General features: G+C 33.6%; 1 protein-coding gene across 4 annotated transcripts in view; it reads right to left on the reverse strand.

Annotated features, from left to right (window-relative positions):
- LOC309629759 (uncharacterized protein) overlaps positions 1–27501 on the reverse strand; it is a 324290-nt gene that overhangs the window by 135867 nt on the left and 160922 nt on the right. For 3 of the 4 annotated variants that reach the window (XR_014245205.1, XM_082394266.1, XM_082394267.1), the window contains one exon: positions 25392–25556. Coding sequence is in view for 2 of the 4 variants with exons in the window: in XM_082394266.1 (XP_082250392.1) it covers positions 25392–25556 (165 nt within the window). In the remaining 2 variants the exon portion in view is untranslated. Of the gene's footprint in view, positions 1–25391; positions 26336–27501 lie in introns of those variants that run through there. The other variant, XR_014245206.1, reaches the window with a different exon arrangement.

Consider the following 27501-nt stretch of genomic DNA (forward strand, 5'->3'; position numbering starts at 1 on the left):
GATATTCAATAAGGAAGTTACGTTTATAGACAGTAAAAGTTATACTGGCTTCTGAATCTCTCAGGAATAAATTTATATATATTTTTTAGTTAACAATTTTTATTGGTATCTGAAAAATTTGCTTATACACACACACACATATGTCTCTCTCTATGTATATATATATATATATATGTATATGTGTATGTGTGTATATGCACGTGTGTGTTTGTATCTATCTCCATTAATTTTAATGGGAAAAAATATGAGGCATTCCATCTCAATGCAACAGACACAAATAATTTTGCAGTTAAAAAAATATATCAGTTGAACAGTGAAAACATATTTACCTAAGTAATTAACAACAGTTTGGAAATAAATAATATAGTTTGTATATAAAATACAATTTACTGAGGAAGAAGAAAAGATTTTATAGGGGGCAGTTGCTGGTGAAGAAGGGGTGTGAAGGACTCATCTTTAGAAGGTGATGGAGAGGCAGGTGATCAGCCTCTGGTTGACATTTATTGTCAGAATCAGACATAATTGATAATAATAGAAATAAAAATGACATTACTTGTTTCTTATACATTGTTGTTAGTGAAAAATTTACTCAGAGTTAAATTTTCAGCTCTCGGCTTCCTGTTAATAGACGTTATAGAAAGGCAATGGAAAATATAATTCTAAATAATCACAAAGGTAAACATCTGTCAGGCATGTAAATGCCACATTCACCAGCATTACGGTAACTGTATATCAACAATATGCTGGCTATACATTTTGTTTCATTTCCACTATTGGGAAGAACAGAATAAGCCTGATTGTGAATTCAATGTAAATTTTTCCCAAGTAAAGATTATGAAAAAAAAAAGAAAAGACAGACAAAAACTACTGAAACAAAACAAAATATTCATAGCTCCAGAGAGTTCTTGATTCAATACAGATGGCTCTTGGGGATTGGTTCACCCAGTGTTTTGCAGTAATAGTTTGACACATCCTAAGCAGACTGGTACATATTTAAAATTTTTTTCATATTGTTATTATACCAGTTTTGACAGACAGAAGAAAGAAATTTAAATAAGTGGTAGTTTAGTATAAAGAATATAAGGCATGCGTAGTAATGACACTAAAAGACAAAGGAGGTTTTTGCTGTTTGACATCCTTTGTCTGACCTTAGCAGTATGCATAATGAGATGGTTAGCTAGGGGAATAATAAAAGGTCTGGAAGAGATAAAGAATCTGCTCCAGGAATAAAACTCACTTTACCTAAGCAATTTCTTCAACTGGCCAGTATAGGAAAGAAGATGGATGATGTATAAAACAAAAAAGAATTAAGTAACTTATCCAAGGTTATATAGCTAATGGATAGTAAATCTGAAATCTGAATCCAAGTCTCCCTTCAATAAGTTTTCTCCTTCAGAAAAAAAATGACTGTGGTATATGCTTATGCTTCTTGAACCTATGAAATTGTTTGGACACACGCATGCACACCACACACACACCTCAACTGAAGAGTGAAAACATATTAGCATAAGTAATAAAAATAGTTTGTAAATAAACTTATATAAATTTTCATCCTACTGTTAAATATTCCTGAGACTTAGAAATATTAATTAGCTTCCCCAATGTCACTAAATTAATAAGTAGCAGACACAAATTTGAATACAGCTATTTCTAATTCCAAAGCCAATGGCTCATATCTTCCCATCTTTCTTCAGACCACAAAAAAATATAAACAATTGGCGAGCTTATAATATAAAATCATATTCCTTTCTTCTAAGCAACCATTTTAATATATAAAACTGGAGGCCAGAAGAGTTGTTTTGTTATTCTAAATTTTGTTGAAGTGTGCTTTGCTACTAGTTAGAGTGTCCTTGAAGAGTACAGAGAATTTGACAAGAAGGAAAGCTGAAAGTTAGAAGGAGAGAGGTTATTAAATGTATAGAGAATAGCCTCATTCTGCTTCTCCCTATTAATATTCCTTTTCTTATCTCAGTGAAAGCATTAACAACTCTAGATGTTTCCCTTCCTCTATTTATATAATAAAGTTAAAGTATGACATTATAGAAAAGTTAGAGTTCAGAGTTTATAACTTACTGCTAAATCACTTAAATTATTTCTTCTGTGTATAACACCAAAATCTATGGAAATTTACTATTTTCATATCTATTCTTCTCCTCCTCAGTAAGAGAAGTCTAAAACTAAATACCTTTGAGATGTTTTTCAATCAATTTTCTCAACTGAAAAAAGGAATATAAGATCATCTACTTCCATTTATAATTTTAATGAGCGATTGTTGGAAAAAGGTCAAACATTATCTAAATTTATTTCCATATGTTTCAAAAGCAAACTCATAAATGTATACCAATAAATATTGTACAAACTTCCTAAGAGCCAATTAATTTGCTTCATAACAAAGAAAGAGCGAGAGAGAAAGTATTTAGCCTAGTGATTTTTTGTACAGGAATTTATCCGCAGGAAGTAATCAGAGAAATTCACAAGAATTTCTAATGATATTTATCACAGTTATATATAATAGTAACAAGAGATAATTTAGAAATAGCAAAAATAATTCAAAATAAGGAAACAGAAAGTTATTGTACAGTCATAAAAAGATATACTAATTATGAATGATGTTAAACAAAACAGTACATGTAGTATGAACTACATTCTGTGTATAAATAATAAAATAATGGCAGAAGTTACAAGATTAAGAAAAAACAAAAAAACAGGACTAGTAAATATATTTGAGATGACGGTCTTTAAAATAAAGTAAGACAATATATGCAAAAGTTTGGCAATTATAATTAGGAAAAAATGAGAAAATTAAATAAAATTAAGAAATAGACATAGGATCATGAGATATATAAAGGATACTTTTAAATTATAAAAATGTACAATTCTGCTAGTAATTTTGAAAATTCAGAGACTACTTAAACTTTTCATGGTGTAGAATGCATGGAAACAAACTCAATCCATTACCAAATATTACAAATGCAGTATAAAAAATAAACTTATTTATGACTCTGATTAAAACAGATTTAAAAAAGAGCAAATAGAAAGCTATCAAATGAATTATACAATTCTTTAAAGAGTCATCAACCTGACCACATGAGACTTAGTCACAGATTTCATGAATGGTTTTAAAATTAGAAAAATACAAAAGAACCTCTTAAACATAACAATGTCATCGTCTCAATGCTGACTAAGCATTTGATAAATTCAATACTCATTCCAACTATAGTGTTTGCAAATGGTGATTATCAGTGGTTATATAATTATATAACTAGAAAATAAAATTGTGCTTTGTTTATAAAGTTTACTAAAGAGCCTAGATTTAAAATAAATGCAAAAATATTAAATTTGCTTTGCATTTTACTTATGTATTATAAAATGGGGGTGATCGTTCATGCTAAACAAAATAACATACTATAGATAATCATAATAAAAATCCTTGTGTAGTTATTTTAGGTTGCTTCTGGCTGCATATATTTGGAAAACCAACTCAAATGGGCTTAACCAAAAAGGAAATGTATTAGCACACATAACCAGGTGTACAAATGAGAACAAATTTTGAATCAGTTGATTCAGCCCAGAGTGAGTTCACCAAGGATCCAGTTAGTTTCTGACTCTCTACTCTGCCTCCTCAGTGTTGACTTTATCTTCCCTTAATCTTCATGGTAATTGAAAGCTTTGAAAATTCAGTGGATTATTAAACACACTGGCAAAATACTTTGTGTACATAAAAGAAAGAATCTTGGATCAGTCAGGTAGCATTTGGTACAGCTGTTTATTGTTGGGCACTTTCTTAGGCATTGCAAGAATGTTTAGCACTCCTGAACTCCTCCACTGACAAAATGAAAATAGCACCCCCACCATAACTGTGATTACTAAAATACATATTTCTCCTACATATTTCTAAAATGATGGATAAAATACCACTCTTGTGACAAACTGACATGAACAATTTGAATTTGAATAGCAAAATTAATAAACTTGATCTAAAGGATGTTCTTAGTACACCATACACAACATGTAGAAAATACATTAAAAACAAAACAACAGGGCTTCCCTGGTGGTGCAGTGGTTGAGAATCTGCCTGCTAATGCAGGGGACACGGGTTCGAGCTCTGGTCTGGGAAGATCCCACATGCCGTGGAGCAACTAGGCCCGTGAGCCGCAACTACTGAGCCTGTGTGTCTGGAGCCTGTGCTCCGCAACAAGAGAGGCCACGATAGTGAGAGGCTTGTGCACCATGATGAAGAGTGGCCCCCACTTGCCACAACTAGAGAAAGCCCTCGCACAGAAACGAAGACCCAACACAGCCAAAAATAAATTAATTAATTAATTTTAAAAAAAAAAGATAAAAAAAACACAAAACAACAACAACAAAAAATACATATGGTACATTCCCAGAACTATCCATATGAAGTAATGGTTTTAGAAAATTTGAGGAAACTTTTCACTGCCTTGTGTGGTTATGCCTGAGCATTTCCATTAATATAATTTATCTTAGCATGGTTTGGCCCAAAGAGGAGAGCTTGAGACAAAAGTTTGCATGGAGTAGTTTATTTTGGAAAATGATTTTCAAGGAATTTGGGTAGGAAACTGAGAAGAGTAAAAAGAAAAAGAGGGAAACCCAATCCCAGGATGGTCACTGAGTAAATACCTGGGCTCAATTCCATTGGGGACTTTCTGAGGAGCCACATAGAATATGTCTACCCTAGGAATTGAAAGAGGAAGTATTTACTTATCAGTTGCTGTCTTGTTGTCCTATTGGTCAAGATCCCTTTTTGTCCTGTGGAGTGTTAACTCCTTTGTAATTCCAAGTTTGTGCATGTGTTAGAATGGTTAAGTGAGTTTTGGCAACTGTCATTCCCAAAATACATTCTGTGTGTTTACATTTGTATGAGATTTTAGAATAGTCAAAATTATCTATTATAATAGAAAGTAGATCAGTGGTTACCTAAGACTGAGAAATTATTAACTACAAAGGAGCATAAGGGAACTATTTGGGGTGATGGAAATACTATCTATGATGATTGGGGTGATGGTTATATGAATGCATACATATAACCATCAAAAGACACCAAACGTTATACTTTGGGTTAGTGAATTTTATTTTATGTAAATGTACTCAAATATTTTGACTTAAAAATTTTGTATTTAAAGTTATAGCTAATCCTTATATTTTTACAGTAAAAAAAAAAACAAACCTCAATGTTAAATTTTCCAACGTAAAAAATTAGAAAACTAGAAGCAGAATAAACTCAAAGAATGTAGAGGAAAGATATAATACCAGAGCAGAAATTAATAAAATAGAAAACAAAAATATAATAGGTCAGCAATGATAAAAGCTGGTTCTTTGAAAAGACTAGTAAGCAGACAAATCACTGGCAAGATTAATTTAGGCAAAACAGAGAAGACAGACCTACCACCACTCCCTCTCATCAGGAAGCTTGCACAAGCCTCTTAGATAGCCTCATCCACCAGTGGGCAGACAGCAGAAGCAAGAAGAATTAAAATCCTGCAGCCTGTGGAATGAAAACCACATTCACAGAAAGACAGATGAAATGAAAAAGCAGAGGACTATGAACCAGATGAAGGAACAAGATAAAACCCCAGAAAAACAACTAAATGAAGTGGAGATAGGCAACCATCCAGAAAAAGAAATCAGAATAATGATAATGAAGATGATCCAGGACCTCGGAAAAAGAATGGAGGCAAAGATCGAGAAGATACAAGAAATGTTTAACAAAGACCTAGAAAAATTAAAGAACAAACACCTAGAAGAATTAAAGAACAAACAAACAAAGATGAACAATACAATAACTGAAATGAAAAATACACTAGAAGGAATCAATAGCAGAATAACTGAGGCAGAAGAACGGATAAGTGACCTGGAAGTGAGAATGGTAGAATTCACTGCTGCAGAACAGAAAAAAGAATGAAAAGAAATGAAGACAGCTTAAGAGACCTCTGGGACAACATTAAATGCACCAAGATTCACATTATAGGCATCCCAGAAGGAGAAAAGAGAGAGAAAGGACCCAAGAAAATATTTGAAGAGATTATACTCAAAAACTTCCCTAACATGGGAAAGGAAATAACCACCTAAGTGCAGGAAGTGCAGAGAGTCCCAGGCAGGATAAACCCAAGGAGAAACCTACCAAGACACATAGTAATCAAATTGATAAAAATTAAAGGAAAAGAAAAATTATTAAAAGCAACGAAGAAAAAGCAACAAATAACATACAAGGGAACTCTCGTAAGGTTAACAGTTGATTTCTCAGCAGAAACTCTACAAGCCAGAAGGGAATGGCATGATATATTTAAAGTGATGAAAGGGAAGAACCTACAACCAAGATTACTCTACCTGGCAAGAATCCCATTCTGATTTGATGGAGAAATCAAAAGCTTTACAGACAAGAAAAAGCTAACAGAATTCAGCACCACCAAACCAGCTCTACATCAAATGCCAAAGGAATTTCTCAAAGTGGGAAACACAAGAGAAGAAAAAGACCTACAAAAAACAAACCAAAAACAATCAAGGAAATGGTAATAGGAATATACATATTGATAATTACCTCAAATGTGAATGGATTAAATGCTCCAACCAAAAGACACAGGCTCACTGAACGGATACAAAAACAAGACCCACACATATGCTGTCTACAAGAGACCCACTTCAGACCTAGGGACACAAACAGACTGAAACTGAGGGGATGGAAAAAGATATTCCATGTAAAAGGAAATCAAAAGAAAGCTGGAGTAGCAACACTCATATCAGATACAATAGTCTTTAAAATAAAGAATGTTACAAGAGACAAGGAAGGACACTACATAATGATCAAGGGATCAATCCAAGAAGAAGACAAAACAATTATAAATACATATGCACCCAACGTAGGAGCACCTCAATAAATAAGGCAAATACTAACAGATATAAAGAGGAAATTGAAGGTAACACAATAGTGGGAGACTTTAACACCTCACTTACACCAATGGACAGATCATCCAAACTGAAAATTAATAAGGAAACACAAGCTTTAAATGACACAATAGACCAGATAGATTTAATTGATGTTTATAGAACATTCCATCCAAAAGCAACAGATTAAACTTTCTTCTCAAGTGCACACGGAACATTCTCCAGGATAGATCACATCTTGGGTCACAAATCAAGCCTCGGTAAATTTAAGAAAATTGAAATCATATCAAACATCTTTTCTGACGAGTTTGCTATGAAATTAGAAATAAATTACAGAGAAAAAAACATAAAAAAAAGAAACACATGGAGGCAAAACAGTACGTTATTAAATAACCAAGAGATCACTGAAGAAAACAAGAGGAAATCAAAAAATACCTAGAGACAAATGACAATGAAAACACGATGACCCAAAGCCTATGGGATACAGCAAAAGCAGTTCTAAGAGGGAAGTTTATAGCAGTACAATCCTACCTCAGGAAACAAGGAAAATCTCAAATAAACAATCTAACCTTACACCTAAAGGAAATGGAGAAAGAAGAAAACTAAAACCCAACTTTTGTAGAAAGAAAGAAATCATGAAGATCAGAACAGAAATAAATGAAATAGAAAGAAAGAAAACAGTAGCAAAGATAAATGAAACTAAAAGCTGGTTGTTTGAGAAGATAAACAAAATTGATAAACCCTTAGCCAGACTCATCAAGAAAAAGAGGGAGGGGACTCAAATCAATAAAATTAGAAATGAAAAAGAAGTTACAACAGATACCACAGAAATATAAAGCATCATAAGAAACTTCTACAAGCAACGGTATGCCAAAAAAACGGACAACTTGGAAGAAATAGACAAATACTTAGAAAGGTATAACCTTCCAAGACTGAACCAGGAAGAAATAGAAAATATGAACAGACCAATCACAAGTAATGAAATTGAAACTGTGATTAAAAATCTTCCAACAAACAAAAGTCCAGGACCAGATGGCTTCACAGGTGAATCCTATCAAATATTTAGAGAAGAGTTCACACCCATCCTTCTCAAATTCTTCCAAAAAACTGCAAAGTAAAGAACACTCCCAAACTCATTCTACTAGGCCACCATCACCCTGATACCAAAACCAGACAAAGATATCAGAAAAATGAGAAATTACAGACCAATATCACTAATGAATATAGATTCAAAAATTTTCAACAAAGTACTAGCCAGAAGAATCCAACAACACATTAAAGGGATCATACACCATGATAAAGTGAGATTTATCCCAGGGATGCAAAGATTCTTCAATATATGCAAATCAATCAACATGATACATTATATTAACAAACTGAAGAATAAAAACCATATGATCATCTCAATACATGCAGAAAAAGTTTTGGACAAATGTCAACACCAATTTATGGTAAAAACTTTCCAGAAAGTAGGCACAGAGGGAACCTATCTCAACATAGTAAAGGCCATATATGACAAATCCACAGCAAACATCATTCTCAATGGTGAAAAACTGAAAGCATTTCTTCTAAGATCAGAAAGAATAGAAGGATGTCCACTCCTGCCACTATTATTCAACATAGTTCTGGAAGTCCTAGCCACAGCAATCAGAGAAGAAAAAGAAATAAAAGGAATACAAATTGGAAAAGAAGAAGTAAAACTGTCACTGTTTGCAGATGACATGATACTATAGATAATAGATAATCGTAAAGATGCCACCAGAAAACTGCTAGAGCTAATCAATGAATTTGGTAAAGTTGCAGGATACAAAATTAATGGGCAAAAATCTCTGGCATTCCTATACACTAATGATGAAAGATCAGAAAGAGAAGTTAAGGAAACAATCCCATTCACCATTGCAACACAAAGAAAAAATACCTAAGAATAAACCTACCTAAGAAGACAAAAGACCTGTATGCAGAAACCTATAAGAGACTGATGAAAGAAATCAAAGATGACACAAACAGTTGGAGATATATACCATGTTGTTGGATTGGGAGAATCAATATAGTGAAAATGACTATACTACCCAAAGCAATCTACAGATTCAATGCAATCACTATCAAATTACCAATGGCATTTTTCATAGAACTAGAACAAAAAATCTTAAAATTTGTTTGGAGACACAAAAGAGCCAGAATAGCCAAAGCAATCTTGAGGGAAAAAAACGGAGGTGGAGGAATCAGACTCCCTGACTTCATACTATACTACAAAGCTACAGTAATCAAGACAGTATGGTACTGGCAAAAAACAGAAATATAGATAAATGGAACAGGATAGAAAGCCCAGAGATAAACCCATGCACCTATGGTCAACTAAACAAAGGAGGCAAGGATATACAATGGAGAAAAGACAGCCTCTTCAATAAGTGGTTTTGGGAAAACTGGATAGCTACATGTAAAAGAATGATATTAAAATACTCCTTACCACCATACAGAAAAATAAACTAAAAATGGATTAAAGACCTAAATGTAAGACGAGACACTATAAAACTCTTAGAGGAAAACATAGGAAGAACACTCTTTGACATAAATCACAACAAGATTTTTTTTGACCCACCTCCTAGAGAAATGGAAATGAAAACAAAAATAAACAAATGGGACCTAATGAAACTTAAAGCTTTTGCACAGCAAAGGAAACCTTAAACAAGATGAAAAGACAACCCTCAGAATGGGAGAAAATATTTGCAAATGAATCAACGAACAAAGGATTAATCTCCAAAATATATAAACAGCTCATGCAGCTCAATATTAAAACAACAAAGAACCCAATTAAAAAATGGGCAGAAGACCTAAATAGACATTTCTCCAAAGAAGACATGCAGGTGGCCAAGAGGCACATGGAAAGCTTCTCAACATCACTAATTATTAGAGAAATGTAAATCAAAACTACAATGAGGTAGCACCTCACACTGGTTAGAATGGGCATCATCAGAAAATGTACATACAACAAATGCTGGAGAGGATGTGGAGAAAATGGAACCTTCTTGTACTGTTGGTGGGAATGTAAATTGATACAGTCACTATGGAGAACAGTATGGAGGTTCCTTAAAAAACTAAAAACAGAACTACCATATGAACCAGCAATCCCACTACTGGGCACATACCCAGAGAAAACCATAATTCAGAAAGACACATGCACCCCAATGTTCAATGCCACACTATTTACAATAGCCAGGTAATGGAAGCAACCTAAATGCCCATCGACAGACGAATGGATAAAGAAGATGTGGTACATATATACAATGGAATATTACTCAGCCATAAAAAGAACAAAATTAGGTCATTTGTAGAGATGTGGATGGACCTAGAGACCGTCATAGAGAGTGAAGTAAGTCAGAAAGAGAAAAACAAATACCGTATATTAACTCATATATGTGGAATCTAGAAAAATGGTACAGATGAACCAGTTTGCAAGGCAGAAATAGAGACACAGATGTAGAGAACAAACATATGGACACCAAAGTGGGAAGTGGGGTGGGGTATGGTGATGGTGGTGGGCTGAATTGGGAGATTGGGATTGACATATATACACTAATATGTATAAAATAGATAACTAATAAGAAACTGCTGTATTAAAAAAAAAAAAACACAGAGAAGGCAAAGGGAATAAAACCACAGATGCTTCAGAGATTAATCAGCTAAGAACATTTCAAAACAAGTTTATACCAGTACATTTGAAAAGGTAGATGAAATTAATAAACCCTGAGAAAAATATAATTCAGTAATTCTGACTTAAGAAATTAAAACCCTTTATAATCATAACCATGAAATATATAATCAGCTAAATGTCTCTACAATGAAGTTACAAGCCTAAACATACTACAAGTGAGTTCTACCAAAATTTATTAGTTTATTCTACTATGTACACTATGTATCTAGTTAAGGTTTAATCAGAGAAGCTGAACAAGTAAGAGTGACAGGAAATAAGTTGATTAAGTATAGGAATTAGACATGGTCATCTACATAATTTGGAGGACCCAGAGAAAAATAAAAATACAGAGCCTCTTTTTCAAAAAGCAGAAAAATAGTCTTTTCTTTTCTTCCCCAGTCTCTCTCTGTATCTGTTCAGGAAAGGGAAAACTTGTGAGTGCAGACCCTTACAGGCACCTGAGGCCAGTCCTGTGACTTAATGCTTGGGGTGCATGTACTCGACTTTGACCCTTCCCACACTTATGTCCAGGGAGCTGCAGGGTCTAGATAACAGCAGCCATCACTGGGCAGGGGTCAGTGGAGAAGTGAACAGCCAAGAACTTCTCCAAAGAAGGCAGGTCCACACATTAGTCAAGGCTCCAAGCACCTAGCTCATGCTCCATTTTCCCATCAGACTTAATTTACCCAACACACATTCAAAGATAAAATTATTACAAATATCAAAACAACAACAACTGAGCATGAGCAAGCTTCCTAATGTGGTTCTCAGAGTGACTGCACTGTCTGCAAGCTCATGGAACAGACTCTGAAATCAATTCTTACACAATTGTGGAAGATGAAGAAAACGTTTATGGAAAATGGGAGAGGATATGCACGAGTGGCAGCAGGGGATATATGGAACATCTCTGCACCTTCTACTCAATTTTTCTGTGAACCTAAACCTTCTCTAAAAAAAATAACATCTATTGAAGTACAAAAAAAAGTCCATGGAAAGCTGTTACCTTTGCATCTTGTAGTGGGCTTGAAGTCATTGTACATCTACTTGGGTGGCAACTGGAAAAATAATAGGTGGACATGAAGGAGGAGAAAGATGATCACCTAGAACCAGGGAGATAAACTGGAATACACAAGGACAATATGGAATCCATCTCTCCCTCTCACCAATTTCAATCTCCTATAGAAGAAACTAGTGCCGTTAGCCACATGCATCTGGCTCAGAAGACAGAGAAGCTGAAGGAGGCCTAAGTACAGACGCTGAAAGAGCAGAGAGCCCAATAAAGTGAGCAAGTAAATCAGGAAAACTATGTGCAAGCAGCAATGGTGCTGCTTTCAGAGAATAATGGCTGCTACTTAATCTTCTCTTTTAAAGTCCACACAAATTTCTCCCACAGCCTACTCTTACATGGAACCAGAAAGGGGAGTTCTGGGAAACGTAGTTCCAGCTTAAATGGACAGTATACAATTACCACACAGTATTACATAAACACTCTCAGAGAACTAGCTAAGAGAGAACACTCTTTAACTTATTTCCAAACTTAAACAAACTTAGTAGGAGAAATAAAATTTATAAATGAATCTTACCCATGAATACTGAAACAAGGATCCTACACAAAATATTTACTAAACCAAAGGACAATATATAAAAGAAATCATGTTGATTTGTCTCATGAATATAATCTTGTTTTAATATTAGAAAAGTAATTAACCATTTAAGCATGGTAAAGGAGAAAAAAATACATCTTTCCAATAGAATATTTACTCAAAAAAGAAAAGAAAAAAAAAATAAAGTCTTTAACTAAAAATAGATACAAATTTCTTTTACCTGGAATGCATATATTTCTTAAGTGAAACATCAAATGCTTCTAAGTTATTTGGAATGCTCTATTTCTTCTTAACTTGGGAGACTAGTTCAAGAATATTCATTTTATTATTATGATTTAAACTGTGTATGTATATATTTTAAGTTTCTGTATGTATTATAGTAAAAACAAACGAAAGAAAATAAAAGGAAAGATGAGAGGCCTAGAAGATTGATCTAGGAGGCCTAATGTCTGACTAAATAAAGTTCTGGAAAAGATTAGAAAATGGAAAGTGAAGGAAATTATCAAGGAAGTAACAGAACAAACTATTTAAGAAACATCTGGCTTGGAAGTTCACACAGTAAGTATATCAAGGCATAGCATTATGATTCAGAGTACCAGATATAGCGAGAGGAGTCTACAGTATTTCAGAGAAAATTATGTCATAAACAAAAAGTGGGATTCAGAATGGCATCAGATTTTTCACGAGCCACACTGACTAAAAGCTACAAAAGCTGTGTAGGAAAAAATAATTTTCAATATCTAAATAAAACTTAAATTTTAAGGTAGAATAAAGGTTTAATAAAAACATAAAACACAATCAGACATAAGGACCCATGAAAATACCCTCCCACATACATTTTGTTGGGTGTGTACTTAAAGATATTCTCCAAGGAAATAAGGGATTATCAATCAACTAATCAAGCAATGAATCAAATCAAGATATAGAATACAGGAAATAATGGATCCTATCAGGGAAAAAAGTTAGACAAAAAAAGTGATGACAGAAGAACCATCAGATCAGACTATACCTGGAAAATAGAGGCAAGAAGGAAAGAGTTTATGAAAAATTGGAGACACTAATGAATAGGTGATCTAATTAAATATCTTAAGAAATCAAATCTATATTTAAAGAGAATATTACACAAGTGAAAGCTGATGCAAGAAAGAGTGTACAGAAAAAGAACGTTCTTATAGTAAACTACCTAGATTTGAAGTGGCCTGTATTGGCAGTCATCTGTTGTGAAAACTGATAACTGATTTTACTAATAGTGGGAAAATGTGGTACAGCACTAAATCCACAGCCATCAGGGGAGTGAATTAATAAATAATTTTAATCTATACATTAAAAATAATAACAAATGCTAATAAAACATTCAGAAAGCCATAACAAAAGCAGGGTTGGACACCAGTTCTCTACAAGACAAGTGCTGAATCACAACATGGAAGAAACATAAAAGGGCTGCCCCAAGCACTCAGGTTGTGCAATATTATAATTTGACTCTCTGACATACATCTCTAAACCTCACATATATGAATTTCACACTACCCAGAGTACTCTAGGGATTGGGTGTTTTCTGGACTGCAAATATGTTTATTGTATTTCCATATATGAAATCTTTCAGTTATCACTACAACAAATCCAAGCACTTTTGCTTATTATCAAGGTGTGCCATGACCAGGGCCATGCTTACCTCTCCAGTCATAGTATTTACCATGATTCCCCTCATAACCTACACTCTGGCCATTCCAAATAACATACAGTTCTCTAACTATATCACATTGTTTGATTCTTTTTCTTTTCCCATTCTAAATCCCTTTATTTAGAATGCAATCTCCTCAGGTTGGCTTTCAATCCACAAATCCCTTTCCCTACTAGGCTCTCTCATCTTTTAAGACACCTAGTGTCACTTCTTCTAGGAAGTATTTCCTGACCCTATATATAAAACTAACAGCCTTTTCTTTTTATCCTTTATTGAGTCTTCTACTGGTGTCTAACAGAAAACCAGGTGTTTATTTGATAAACTTGTTTTTGTAGCCAGCTTTACTTCTTATTACTAGTCTAGAAGTTTCTTGAAGGCAGATATCATGTCCTGATCTCTTCTACATCCATAGTGCTTCAAGCAGTATCTTATATATAACAGGCACTTATTAAGTGTTTTAGTAACTCAATGCATGATGAGTGAATGAAATGAAAAATAAAGGTTCCTTTAAAATGTCTTTTGTGGGTTACAAAGTCGCCAATCTGTCAGTATGAAAATATAGGCTGAGACTATCATTGTTTCTGACTTAGGTTAAAAACCAAGCACATTAGGATAAATGACACTATTCTACATCTTAACAGGAAAATGATTGAAGGAGCAAACTTAGTAAAAGTGATTGTGCTTGATATAACTGAATAACTGAATCAGAAAAGGCAACTGCCAAATGTCTAAATGTTTCTTCTTCTACATTAAACCAAGTTCAGTGATAAGTTCATGATAATTTATGGGGAAAAGACAAGATAAAATTTCAAGCTATGAATTCATATTCAATATTTTCCCCATTACATATATATTCTTTTTCACTGATTAGAAAAATGCATAATTCCCTTCACTATTGGTAAAAGATATGTGGCTTTTAAGTAAATACAATTAAAAAAATCATTTTACTGATATATATTCTTCAGGATATGATGATATAAATATAATTATCATATTTTAATTCATATTAATAAAACACTCCCTTTACTGTGGTAGCTGAGTAAGTCTGTGGATATTTCATTTTACTATTTTTTCATTGAATTTATTAAAAAAAAAAAGCTCAGCTATTCATATTGTAACTATTTTAAAACATCAAGCAAGGAGGGTTTTGGGAAGATAGAAGAGTAGGAAGTACCAGGAATCGATTTCCCAACGTAGACAAAAATTTCACTGGCAAAAGCTGTCTGATATAATTATTTTGGAACTCTGTAGTCTACTGAAGGCTTGTAACATCTAGGGAAAACCTTGGGTGGTAAACTGGTTAATTTCAGTTAATTTCAACTCTTAGCACAATAGCAACTAAGTGTACCCTCCCCCCTCCAACCGTGGCAGGCATTGTTGGTTGTTGCCAAGTGTAGTGTTGTGTAGGTGTTGCTGGAGCATCCTGCACAATTCTTGCAAGAGGGGGGAAAAGGACTCTGTCCTCTAAATATTGGGGATCTCTGTTCTGGTTGCTGATTGCTGCCTTTATGCTCAGAGATACAGACAAAGAGTCAGGTGGCCATCGTTGCAGTTCCCCACATTCTTGCAAGTCCCTCCCCCTCAGGCTAAAGTGACTTCCAGGAGACTTATAGGGTTGGTGCCCTTTTTCTCCCCTTCATTTTTTTTTCCTTTGTGAGACCAGCCATAAAACCTACGACATTCAAAAGCAACTGCATAAATGGGATAAATTAGAAAGTGACTGTGCATACCTGGAGTAAAGGCACAGGCTCAGAAAAAACTTGAGAAGATCTTACTTTTCTACCTCAGGGTGATTTTCATCACAGAGACAGAATAAATTACAACAGAATAAAGCAAAAACAAGAGCAAAAACCAGCAAATCCCCAGGAAGTGGGGAAATCTGATTTCCAGAGTTACCACATTATCAGATTTAAATGTCCACTTTTCAACAACAACAACAACAAATCGCATAGCATACAAAAATACTTAAAAGTATTGTTCATTCAAAAGAAAAAAAAAACAACAACAGAAACTGTCTCTGGAAAAGACCTGATGGCAAATCTACTAGACAGAGACTTTAAAACAATTATCTTAAAATTTTTGAAAGAACAAAGGAACATGTAGAGAAAGTCAAGAAAATGATGCATGAAAAAAAGGAATATCAATAGACAGAAAACCTAAAGAGTAACCAAAAAGAAATTCTAGAGCTAAAAAGTACAATAACTGAAATGAAAAATTCACTAGGGGGATTCAAAGGCAGATATGAGCAAGCAGAAAAAAAAAAAAAAAAAGAGTAAAAATAGTAAACTTGAAGATAAGACAATGGATGGAAATTATTGAGTCTGAGGAATAGAAAAAAAAAAATAAGAAGTGAAAAAATAAGAAGCCTAAGAGACCTGTGGGATACCAACAGGTGGACCAACATATACATTGTGGGAGTCCCAGGAAAAGAAGAGAGAAAAAAACATAGAGAATAATCAAAAAAATAATAGTTGAAAACTTCCCAAACTTGAGAGAAGACATAAATAAAAACATCCAAGAAGCTCCATAAACTCCAAGCAAGATGAACTCAGTGAGACCCACATAAAGACACATTATAATGAACTTTCCAAAGACAAAGACAAAGAGGGAATCTTGAAAGCAACAAGAGAGAGGTTACTAACTCATCACATATGAGGGATCCTCAATAAGATACGAGTAGTTTTTTCATCAGAAACTTTAGAGGCAAGAAGACAGTGCCTCAGTATATTCAAAGTGCTAATACAAAAAAACCCGAAAAAAACCAAAATGTCTACCCAAATATCCTATATCTGGTAAACTGTCCTGCAAGAGTGAAGAAGAAATTAAGACATTCCTAGATACACAAAAGTTGAAGGAGTTCATTTTTACTAGACTTGCCTTGCAAGAAATGCTCAAAAGAGTCCTGCAAGGTGAAATGAAAAGGCACTAGACAGTAATGAAAAACCATATTAAGAAATAAAGATCTCAATAAATATAAATACCTGGGCAATTATAAAAGCTAGTAGTATTGTAGTAATGGTTTGAAACTGAACTTTTTGTTTTATCCATGATGTAAAAAACTAATACAAAAAAAATCCAGTTATTAGTCAAAAATCTAGTATTATAATTTTGGTTTGTAACTCCATATTTTATTTTTAACGCAACTTAAAAAATTAATGCATTTAAAAGAATTCTTAGTTTGTCTTGTAGACACACAATTTATAAAGATGTAATTTTGTGACATTGGCAAGTAAAAGGAGTAGGAAAGAGCTACCAAGTATCAGAGTTTTTGTACGTTATTGAAGTTAGGCTGGTATAAATTCAAATTAGACTGTTGTAATTTTAGGATGTTAAAGTATTCCACATAGTAACCATAAAGAAAATAGCTATAGAATATACACAAAAAATGAGAAAGAAATTGAAACGTTTTCATTACAAAAAAATCAACTAAACACAAAGAAGATGGTAATGCAGGAAATGAGGGACAAAAAGCTATTAGACATATAGAAAACAAATAGCAAAATGACAGAAGTAAGTCCTTCCTTATCAGTAATTACTTTAAAAGTAAATGGATTAAACTCTCTAATCGAAACCCAAAGATGACCAGAATGTATAAAAACACATGACCAAACTATATGCTGTCTACAAGAGGCTCACTTTAGATCCAAAGACACAGATAGAATGAAAGTTAAAGGATGGAAAAATATATTCCATTTCAAAAATAACCAAAGCAGAAGTGGCTATGTTAATATGAGATAAAGTAGACTTTAAATCAAAAAGGTTACAAGAGACAAAGATGCATAATGTATATTAATAAAATGTTCAATATAGCAAGAAGAAATAGAAGTTATAAACATTTACACACCTAATAACAGACCATCAAAATATATGAAGCCAAAACTGACAGAACTAAAGGGAGAAATAGACAACTATATAATAATAGTTAGAGTTTTCAATACTTCACCCTCAATAATGGATAAAATAACCAGATAGAAGATAAGAGACAGAAGACTTAAACAATACAATAAACCAACTAGATACAACATACATATACAGAACAGTCTACCCAACAACAACAATAGCATACATATTCTTCTCAAGTGTACATGGAACGTTTTCCAGGATAGAACATATGTTATGGCACAGATTAAGTCTCAATAGGTTTAAAAAGACATAGCATATAAAGTACCTTCTCTGAACACAATAGGATGAAGTTAAAAATCAACAATTGAAGTAAAACTAGAAAATTCACAGACTTGTATTATAAAAATTAAAAAATCTATTTTAATAGATTTTGATCTATTGATATCAATAGATCAATAAAGAAATCACAAGAGAAATTAGAAAATACTTAGAAACAAATGAAAGCAAAAACACAACATACCAAAACCTAGTGGGACACAGTGAAAACAATGCTAAGGAGAAATTTTATAGTTATAAACATTTACATTAAAAAATAAGAAAGAAGGGGTGAAATAAATAGGGAGAGGTTGACAAAGGGTACAGACTGTCAGCTATAAGATGAATAAGGTCTTAGGAGCTAATGTAAAATATGGTAACTATGGTTGATAACACTTTATTATATAATTGATATTTGGTAAAAGAGTAGAACTTAAATGTTCTCATACACACACAAAAATAAATAAATACGTGAGATGATGATGTGTTAATAAACTAGATGGAGGGACTCCTTTCACAATGTGTATGTATATCAAATCCCCACAACATACACTTTAAATATAATTTTATATGTCAATTATACTTCAATAAAGATGAAATAAAAAATAAAATATAATATAGAAGAAAAAAACAAGAAATGTCTCAAAACTTTATGCTTAAAGAACTAGAAAAAGAAGAACAAACTAAACCCAAAGCTAGAAGGAAGAAGAAAATAAAAATTAAAACAGAGAAAAACAATATAGAGAATAAAACAATAGAGAAAAATCAATGAAATCAAAAGTTTGTTCTTTGAAAAGACCAACAAAATTGGCAAACTTTTAGTTAGGTGGATTAAAAAAAAAAGAGAGAAAGACCATTCAAAATACTAAAATAAAAAATGAAAGTAAGGACAGTGCTACCAACTCTGCAGAAATAAAAAGGATTATAAGAGAGTACCATCAGCAATTGTATGCTAACAAATTGGATAAGTTAGATAAACAGACAAATTCCTAGAAACACAAAACCTACCAAGATTTAAATCACAAATAAATAGAAAATCCAAATGGACCTATAACTAGTAAGGAGATTGAATCATCATAAAAAATCTCCTGAAAAACCAAACAAATAAACCCCCACCCCCACCCCCAGGATCTAATGACTTCACTGGCAAATTCTACCAAACACTTAAGGCCAGCATTATCCTGATGCCAAAGCCAGGCAAAGACACTACAAGACAAAAGAAGTGTAGACCAAAATCCCTTATGAACATGGATGCAAAAGTCCTCAACAAAATACTAGCAAACCAAATTCAGCAGCATATTAAATATTAAACACCATCAAGTGGGATTTATTCTTGTAATGTAAGGATGGTTCCACATTTGAAAATCAATGTAAAATACGACATTAACAGAATGAAGGAAAAATAACATATGATCTTCTCAGTGGATGCAGAAAAACATTTGACAAATTTTAACACCCTTTCCTGATAAAAACACTCAACAAACTGGGAAGAGAAAAAAAACTACCTCAATATAATAGAAGCCATATAGGAAACCACAGCTAACGTCATACCCAACTGTGAAAAACATATAACTTTTGTTCAAAGATCAATATCAAGGCAAGAATGCCTACTCTTGCCATTTCTTCAACATAATACTGGAAGTTCTAGCCAGAGCAATTAGGCAATAAATAAATTAATTAATTAAATAAAAAATAAAAGGAATGCAAATTGGAAAGAAGTAAAATGATCTTTGTTCATATATGATAAGACCTTATACATAGAAAATCCTAATGATTCCATTAAAAACTATTAGAACTAATAAATAAGTTCAACAGGATATGAAGTCAACACTAAAAATCAGTTGCATTTTTATACACTAACAATGAACAATCTGAAAAAGAAATTATGAAAACAATCCCATTTATAATAGGATCAAAAAGAACAAAATACATAGAAATTAAGTTAAGCAAGAAGTGAAAGACTTGTAAAATAAAAACTACAAAGCATTGCTGAAAAAAAGTGAAGAAAATACAAACAAATGGAAACATATTCCAAGTTAATGGATTGGAAGATAATAGTTTTAAGATGTCAATACTACCCAAAGTGCTGTACAGATTCATGCAATTCCTATCAAAATCCCAGTGACATTTTTCTTAAGAAATAGAAAAGACAATCCTAAAACTCATGTGGAATCTCAAGGGATTCTGAATAGTCACAGCAATCTTGAAAAAGAAAAAACTTGGAGGACTCACACTTCCTCATATCAAAATTTACAACAAAATTATAGTAATTAAGACAGTGTGGTACTAGCATAAAGACAGCCATATAGACCAATGAAATAGAATAGAGAATCCCAGAAATAAACCCTCATATAAATGGTAAAATGATTTTTGACAAGGTGCCAAGATGATTCAATAGGAAAGGATAGTCTTTTCAACAAACAGTGTTGGGAAAACTGGATATCCACATGCAAAAAAATGAAGTTGGACCCTTATCTAACATCATATACAAAAATTAATTCAAAATGAATCAAGGACTTAAATGTAAAATGAAAAACTGTAAAACTCTTAGAAGAAAACACAGGACAGAAGCTTCATGCGATGGGATTGGCAATGATTTCTTGATACCAAAGGCATAGGCAACAAATGGAAAAATAGACAAATTAGACTTCATGAAACTTAAAAATAAAATTTTCATTAAAAGATACTAACTGTAAAAATGCAACCCACAGAATGGGAGAAAATATTTGCAAACGGAGCAACTGACAAAAGATTAATCTCCAAAATTTACAAGCAGCTCATGCAGCTCAATATCAAAAAACAAACAACCCAATCCAAAAATGGGCAGAAGACCTAAATAGACGTTTCTCTAAAGAAGATATACAGACTGCCAACAAACACATGAAAGAATGCTCAACATCATTAATCATTAGAGAAATGCAAATCAAAACTACAATGTGATATCATCTCACACCGGTCAGAATGGCCATCATCAAAAAATCTACAAACAATAAATGCTGGAGAGGGTGTGGAGAAAAGGGAACCCTCCTGCACTGTTGGTGGGAATGTAAATTGATACAGTATGAGAACATGTATGGAGGTTCCTTAAAAAACTAAAAATAGAACTACCATACGACCCAGCAATCCCACTACTGGGCATATACCCTGAGAAAGCCATAATTCAAAAAGAGTCATGTACCAAAATGTTCATTGCAGCTCTATTTACAATAGCCAGGACATGGAAGCAACCTAAGTGTCCACTGACAGATGAATGGATAAAGAAGATGTGGCACATATATACAATGGAATATTACTCAGCCATAAAAAGAAAAGACATTGAGTTTTTTTTAGTGAGGTGGATGGATCTAGAGTCTGTCATACAGAGTGAAGTAAGTCAGAAAGAGAAAAACAAATACTGTATGCTAACACATATATATGGAATAAAAAAAAAAAAGTGGTCATGAAGAACATAGGGGCAAGATGGGAATAAAGATGCAGACCTACTAGAGAATGGACTTGAGGACATGGGACGGGGGAAGGGTAAGCTGGGACAAAGTGGGACAGTGGTAGTGTATATATGGACATATATACACTACCAAATGTAAAATAGATAGCTAGTGGGAAGCAGTTGCATAGCACAGGGAGATCAGTTCTGTGCTTTGTGACCAGCTAGAAGGGTGGGATAGGGAGGGAGATGCAAGAGGGAAGAGATACGGGAACATATGTATATGTATAACTGATTCACTTTGTTATAAGGCAGAAACTAACACACCATTGTAAAGCAATTATACTCCAATAAAAACGTTAAAAAAAAGAAGAAAAAAAAGTATGATATATTTCATAAAAAATGTGAACCTATGGAGTTATACAAGACAGGAAAGAAAGACAAGACAAGAAGGAAATACTTCTACATTACTTTTATTTGCCTGATGTATGGATGAAAATGAATAGAGGTGGCCTCAGGCAAAACCGTGAAGTCTCACAGTCCCAGTTCTTGCTATAAATCTTGTTTTATGGCTTAACCACAGTTTTAGTCTCTGACTCGTTATTTTTCTTCTCACCAGTCTTAAAACAACATGTACACCTGTTTCTCCTTCAAATCTATCTCTTTAAAAAAACTCTAGGTGCTTAATCTTATTCTATCAAGATCTTTATATTATTTTCTTGTTCAGTTTCTTGCATTCATCTCTGACTGCCCCTCCTCTCTATCTTCTATATCTGTTTTAAGAAGTTTTAAATTATAAACTCAGTCTATATCCTCTAAGAAAGTTTGATCATCTGACTACATAGGAAGCTCTTTTCCAATATTAAGAAAAATACCAGGAAAATGTGCCTGTTTTTCTTCTATTGCCATTCTTTTATTTCCTTTATTTTTTTATACAATGTATAAACCATGGAGTTCCATTCCTTAGCAAACACAATCTGCTTAATAATTTCCAATTAGGAATCTCTGAATCCTTCTGGTCTTTGCTAGAGCTAGCACTATTGAAAATGATTTTCATAAAATAAAATATATGGTCAATAAACAACTAACTAAGCAGCTATATCTTTGTGTTCTTACTGCAGATAGTATCAGAAAGTCTAAAGTGTAGGGATTTGGGGGAAAGTGATGGCTGCCATATTTATTAATGGATAAAGTCCATCCCATAAAAAAGCTCATGCAGATAGGGAGTCCTAGAGACTGAAGATGGATGGTTGTCCAAAGTGTCAGACAGAAGCAGCATCACTGGGCAAATGCATGCCCTTTGAAATCAGGCGGCTAGGTTCTAGAATGAGAAACAGAGAGGGGACTATGCCAACATTGTCCGAAGGTGGATAGAAATAAGAAAGAATATAGAAGGAATGATATATAAGTTGACTTGGTTAAAAGCATAGTTTCAAGAAGACCTTGCAAAGCATTAATAAAAATAATTACCATGACATTGACTTAATGTGATTACCCAATTTTGTAATCCAATTCAGCAAACATTTATTGAAAGTCCATCATGTAACATACATAGTATTAAATTAATATATTAAGGATTATACTGCCTGCACATAAATATGACATGATTCTTATCTTTACTATGTTTATTGTCTAACAGAATGAATCAGTAAGTTTGTCAAATACGATTTAATTTTGGAAAATTGTACCTTCTAACTTAATGACATGGAGTATGAATTAAGCTGGACAAGTTAAAGATGATTTGCTCTTTTCATGACCTATGATAAATTGGTATTATAAGAAAGAGTAAAATAATTCTACATGAATTCAAACCTTTAAAGTAATAAAATAAACATAGAAATATAAAAATATTTAAGTATATATTAATCTGAAATATAGAAAGCTAACGACATTCTAAGTATAGAAGCATCTGAAGATATCACAAAGGGAAAGGGTGACTAATGTGATGCACAAAATTAAACCTTTGCAATTTTTACCATTTCTTAGACATTAGTAAGATGTAACAAACAGAAACATATTTGTCATAAAGCTGGTAAATGCTTAATATTAATTCATAAACAAGTTTAAATACCATTGCAAAATTTATACTAAATTAACAATAGATATAGGGACATAAATATTCAAAAGACAATTCATTGGGTAGGAAATGAAATGACTGCTAAATATTTAAATTTTCAATCACATAATTCAAGGTCAATTTAAAGAATAATGATATGTTATTTCTCCTGTTGATTTGCCAAAACTTAAGAAAAAATGTTAACCTTATATGATCAGCACATAAAAAAGAGTAAATAGGAGAGAAAGATACAAGAAGAAAAGTAAATACTGACAATTACGTTTTTAAGAAAACAAAAAGGGATCTGAACTAGAGCTTAGTTAAAGATATTTGCTTTAAAATGTTTTCTTTTCCTCAGACTTTGGGGAAGGATGAAATGATCTGTATGTAAAGACACTGATCTATTGAAGTGAGGTGAAATGAGGGAGCCTGGGTCAAGTGCTTGATTTTGGCCAAATGAGAGGCAAGACTAACAGCTACAAGTAAAGAAGGATATTGAGAAATCAGAATACAGACAACCCCAAGCAGTTAATGAAAGGAGGCTGCCAAAGACCAGCAAGGATGAAAGCTATATTTGGATTTTGTAAACTTATGCTGGGCCAAGTCCGTTAGTGTCTAGGATTTTCTTCTCTCCACTCATCTCCAGCAGCTACTCTGTCATCTATTTACAGATTGAATGCTTAAGTGATTAGAGACCAACAGTGTGCCAGGGAAGGGCATCGATAAAATAATTTATCTCACAGCCCAAGGATAAGAGCCCACTGAAGCGAGGATAATGCTGATATCTGAAGAAAAGTTGTTAAGCCCTTGAAGGGTCTGGGTGAAATGAAAATGAAATGATTTCTAAAGAGAATAGCATAAGTTGAGAAGTACGTCATTGGGAACTCTGGAGGCTGATGTGATGTCATGGTACCTTTAAGTCACCTAATTATGAGCTACCATAGTCCTTTTAACACCTCCATTTTTACAGTGAACTAAAACTTGAACTGGTCTTTTCACTGTGTTTCTTTCAGATGTGTGAGTTGAAGTTTAACTATGCTTGTGTTTCTTACAGGCATTTATCTAAAAATGTAGAGGTCTATGCTTACTAGAAATATAGTGGGATGCCAGGAAACCAGTCAAGTTCAAAACTTTGACTAGTTAAAAGGTCAACCAATGTCCCATTTCTTCTGAGTCCTCTGGATGTGGTATGTTCTCACAGCTGCCACAAATAGTTCCAAGTACAAACACTTCCGTGGCCTGCTTCCTCTCTCCCCAACTCCAATCAAACACAGACTCCTATCATTGAAATTACCCGAATTTTCTCAAGTCACTTGCCATGTTTTCCACCCTCGCCTATTCACCATTTAATCAGGCTTTAATACTCTAAAAGAATCTCCACCCACTAATTGATGGATCCTAAATTTGCCCTTGATATTTAATAGCCATATGACCTTGGGAAAATCATTTCATCTTTCTGTACCTCAAATTTTTTGCATTCATAAATGAATATTATAAATAAATTTAGAATAACATATATGAAGTTACCCTTCACACAATATGGTCTTGATAAATAGTAGTATCCTTCCTTCTTCTCCCTCTCAGGCTTTTACTCATCAGAACCTCCTGGATTTTCTCCTCTGACCACTCCTTTCCAACTGTTCCCCAGACCTACACACAGGTCTCTTCAAATCTCAAACCTCCTTTCCGGGAACACTCTTCCACCTACAAGTTTCCCTTGGATCCCTCCGCATCATAAACATTTTCCCCTTACTTCCTCATCACACTTCACCCTTTAGAATGTGACCTCTTTTAAAAGAAAATGTCAACTTCCTCAAAATTACCTTATTTCCTTTCAGTTCTAGGAGATTGCTCATCCGTCTGGCACTCACCGTGTGAGACTGCTTTTGTGAGATGCTTCAATCAGGGCTGGGAGTGGTGACTGTGGCTCTTTGTGGTTTGCTTTAGTTCTCAGGCTCCTAGAATTAGGAGTTAAAGGAGGCTGGAGGAGCATATGGTGGTCAGTGATTTTCACAAAAAGTCCTGTTGGTTTGTTGCTGTGAAATAGAGAAAAGCAGCAGTAAACAGTTTGAATAAATATGGACTGCAATAAAGTACACCTATAAAATAAAATTGAGCAATTTAATTAACTTGGTGTGCAGTTTTCAGAAATTGTAATTATTTGTAAGAAAATAGCAACTTATCTATAAAATTAAGAGATTTAAACTCACACACATTCTAGACCAGTGCTAATAGAAATGTAATGTTAACTTCACATGCAATTTTAAATTTCCTAATAGCCATATTGAAAAAAAATTAAGTAAAATTATTTTAAACACATTTTATTTAATACAATATATCTAGAATGTCTTTTCAACTTGTAATCAATAAAAAACAATGAGATATTTCGTATTACTTTTTTTTTTCCTACAAAGTCTTCCAAAATCAGGGGTGATGTTAGAGATGATGAAAAATCTATACATTGATGTTGATTAGATAGATACAAGTTATTGTAGACTGCTAATAGCAGCTCCCCACCTCCCAATGGGAGAACAAAAAAAAAAAGATGTCCATAACCTAATCTTTGGAATCTATGTATGTTACCTTATATATCAACAAAGGACTTTATAAATATAATTAAATTAAAGATCTTGAGATAGGGAGATTTTCTTGGATTATCACAGTAGGCTTTAAATACAATCACATATATCCTTATAAGTAGGAAGCAGAGGGAGATTTTACCACAGAGGAAGAAGAAAAGTAAACAATGTGATGACAGAAGCAGAGACTGGAGTGATATGGCCATGTGCCAAAGAATATCAGCAGCCCCCAGAAGAGCCCCAGAGGAACTGCCCTGATTTAGGCCCAGTGATACTTATCGTGGACTTCTGGCATCCAGAACTGTGAGAAAATAAGTTTCTGTTGTTTTAAACCACCAAGTTTGTGGTAAAGTGTTATAGCAGCTACAGGAAACTAACACACAAGTCATTTAGAGTAATGTAATGACATTACATTCACTCCTTTGTTGTTAATGTCTAGACAAAGGCCATTGGTCTTATTTCCAGAAACTGCCAATGAAATGTTCTACAAATATTAGTGTTGAAAGTGTCTTATATAATCTTTCATCTCGCATGGTTTCAGCTACTACCCACATGCTGAAAACTTCCAAATTTGTATTTCTGTCTTTTACCACTCTCCTGTACTCCAAAGTAATATTTACAGATATCTTCTGGGCTTTGCCACCCAGATGTACCACAGTTATCAAAACTGATCATGCTCAAGTTGAACTCATCGAAACTCAAATTCTCTCTTCCTTCCAAATCAGTTAATGGACCAGTCACCTATATCCAGGGTGACTTTACCTATTGGTTAGCTTAAGACAGCACTAGTTTATCTTGTTTTTCCTGTGTCCCATTCAATTTAGCACTTGTCCCAAGTTTTCAAGATCTTTTTCATTTTTAAGAAGTCTTATTATTAATAATTGCCTTAAAATAATTTGGGTGTTGTAAACCTCGACCTTTTGGCTTCCAGGTTTGGCTATGGCATCATCTCATAGTGTGTGAGAATGAATTAAGTAAATAGAATATTCCCTTTAACATGTAATAATCTGGTGGAAAAAAAAGACTAGTCGTTAACACTTCTGTCTTTTCCTGATCCTTTCCAGAGACAAGGGGACTACACATGATAGTGTATGTATGATAAAACAAAGTGTTCTCAGTCATAAACAACACAGACGGTACCTCCTTTTAGTTTCAAGTGGTGGTAGAGCAAGTATTTGACGCTATTGCCCTTGCACCATTTGGTGTTGCAGCCAGTTGTCCCTGGACTGTCCCATGGCCTGTAAGTTTCACAAAATTGTTAAACCTCCACTTAGTGGGGGTCGTATGAAATGTGGGAAGGTAGACATTAAGTGTACATGAAATATATGTAGGAAATAAAGGCTGAGGGGTCCTGTCAGAGTTTATAGTAGCCTTCACACCCTTGCTATTGTGGTTATTGTCA

Source organism: Balaenoptera borealis (assembly GCF_965194805.1).
Source record: "Balaenoptera borealis genome assembly, chromosome: 5".
In the NCBI taxonomy this organism is placed as follows: domain Eukaryota; kingdom Metazoa; phylum Chordata; class Mammalia; order Artiodactyla; family Balaenopteridae; genus Balaenoptera; species Balaenoptera borealis.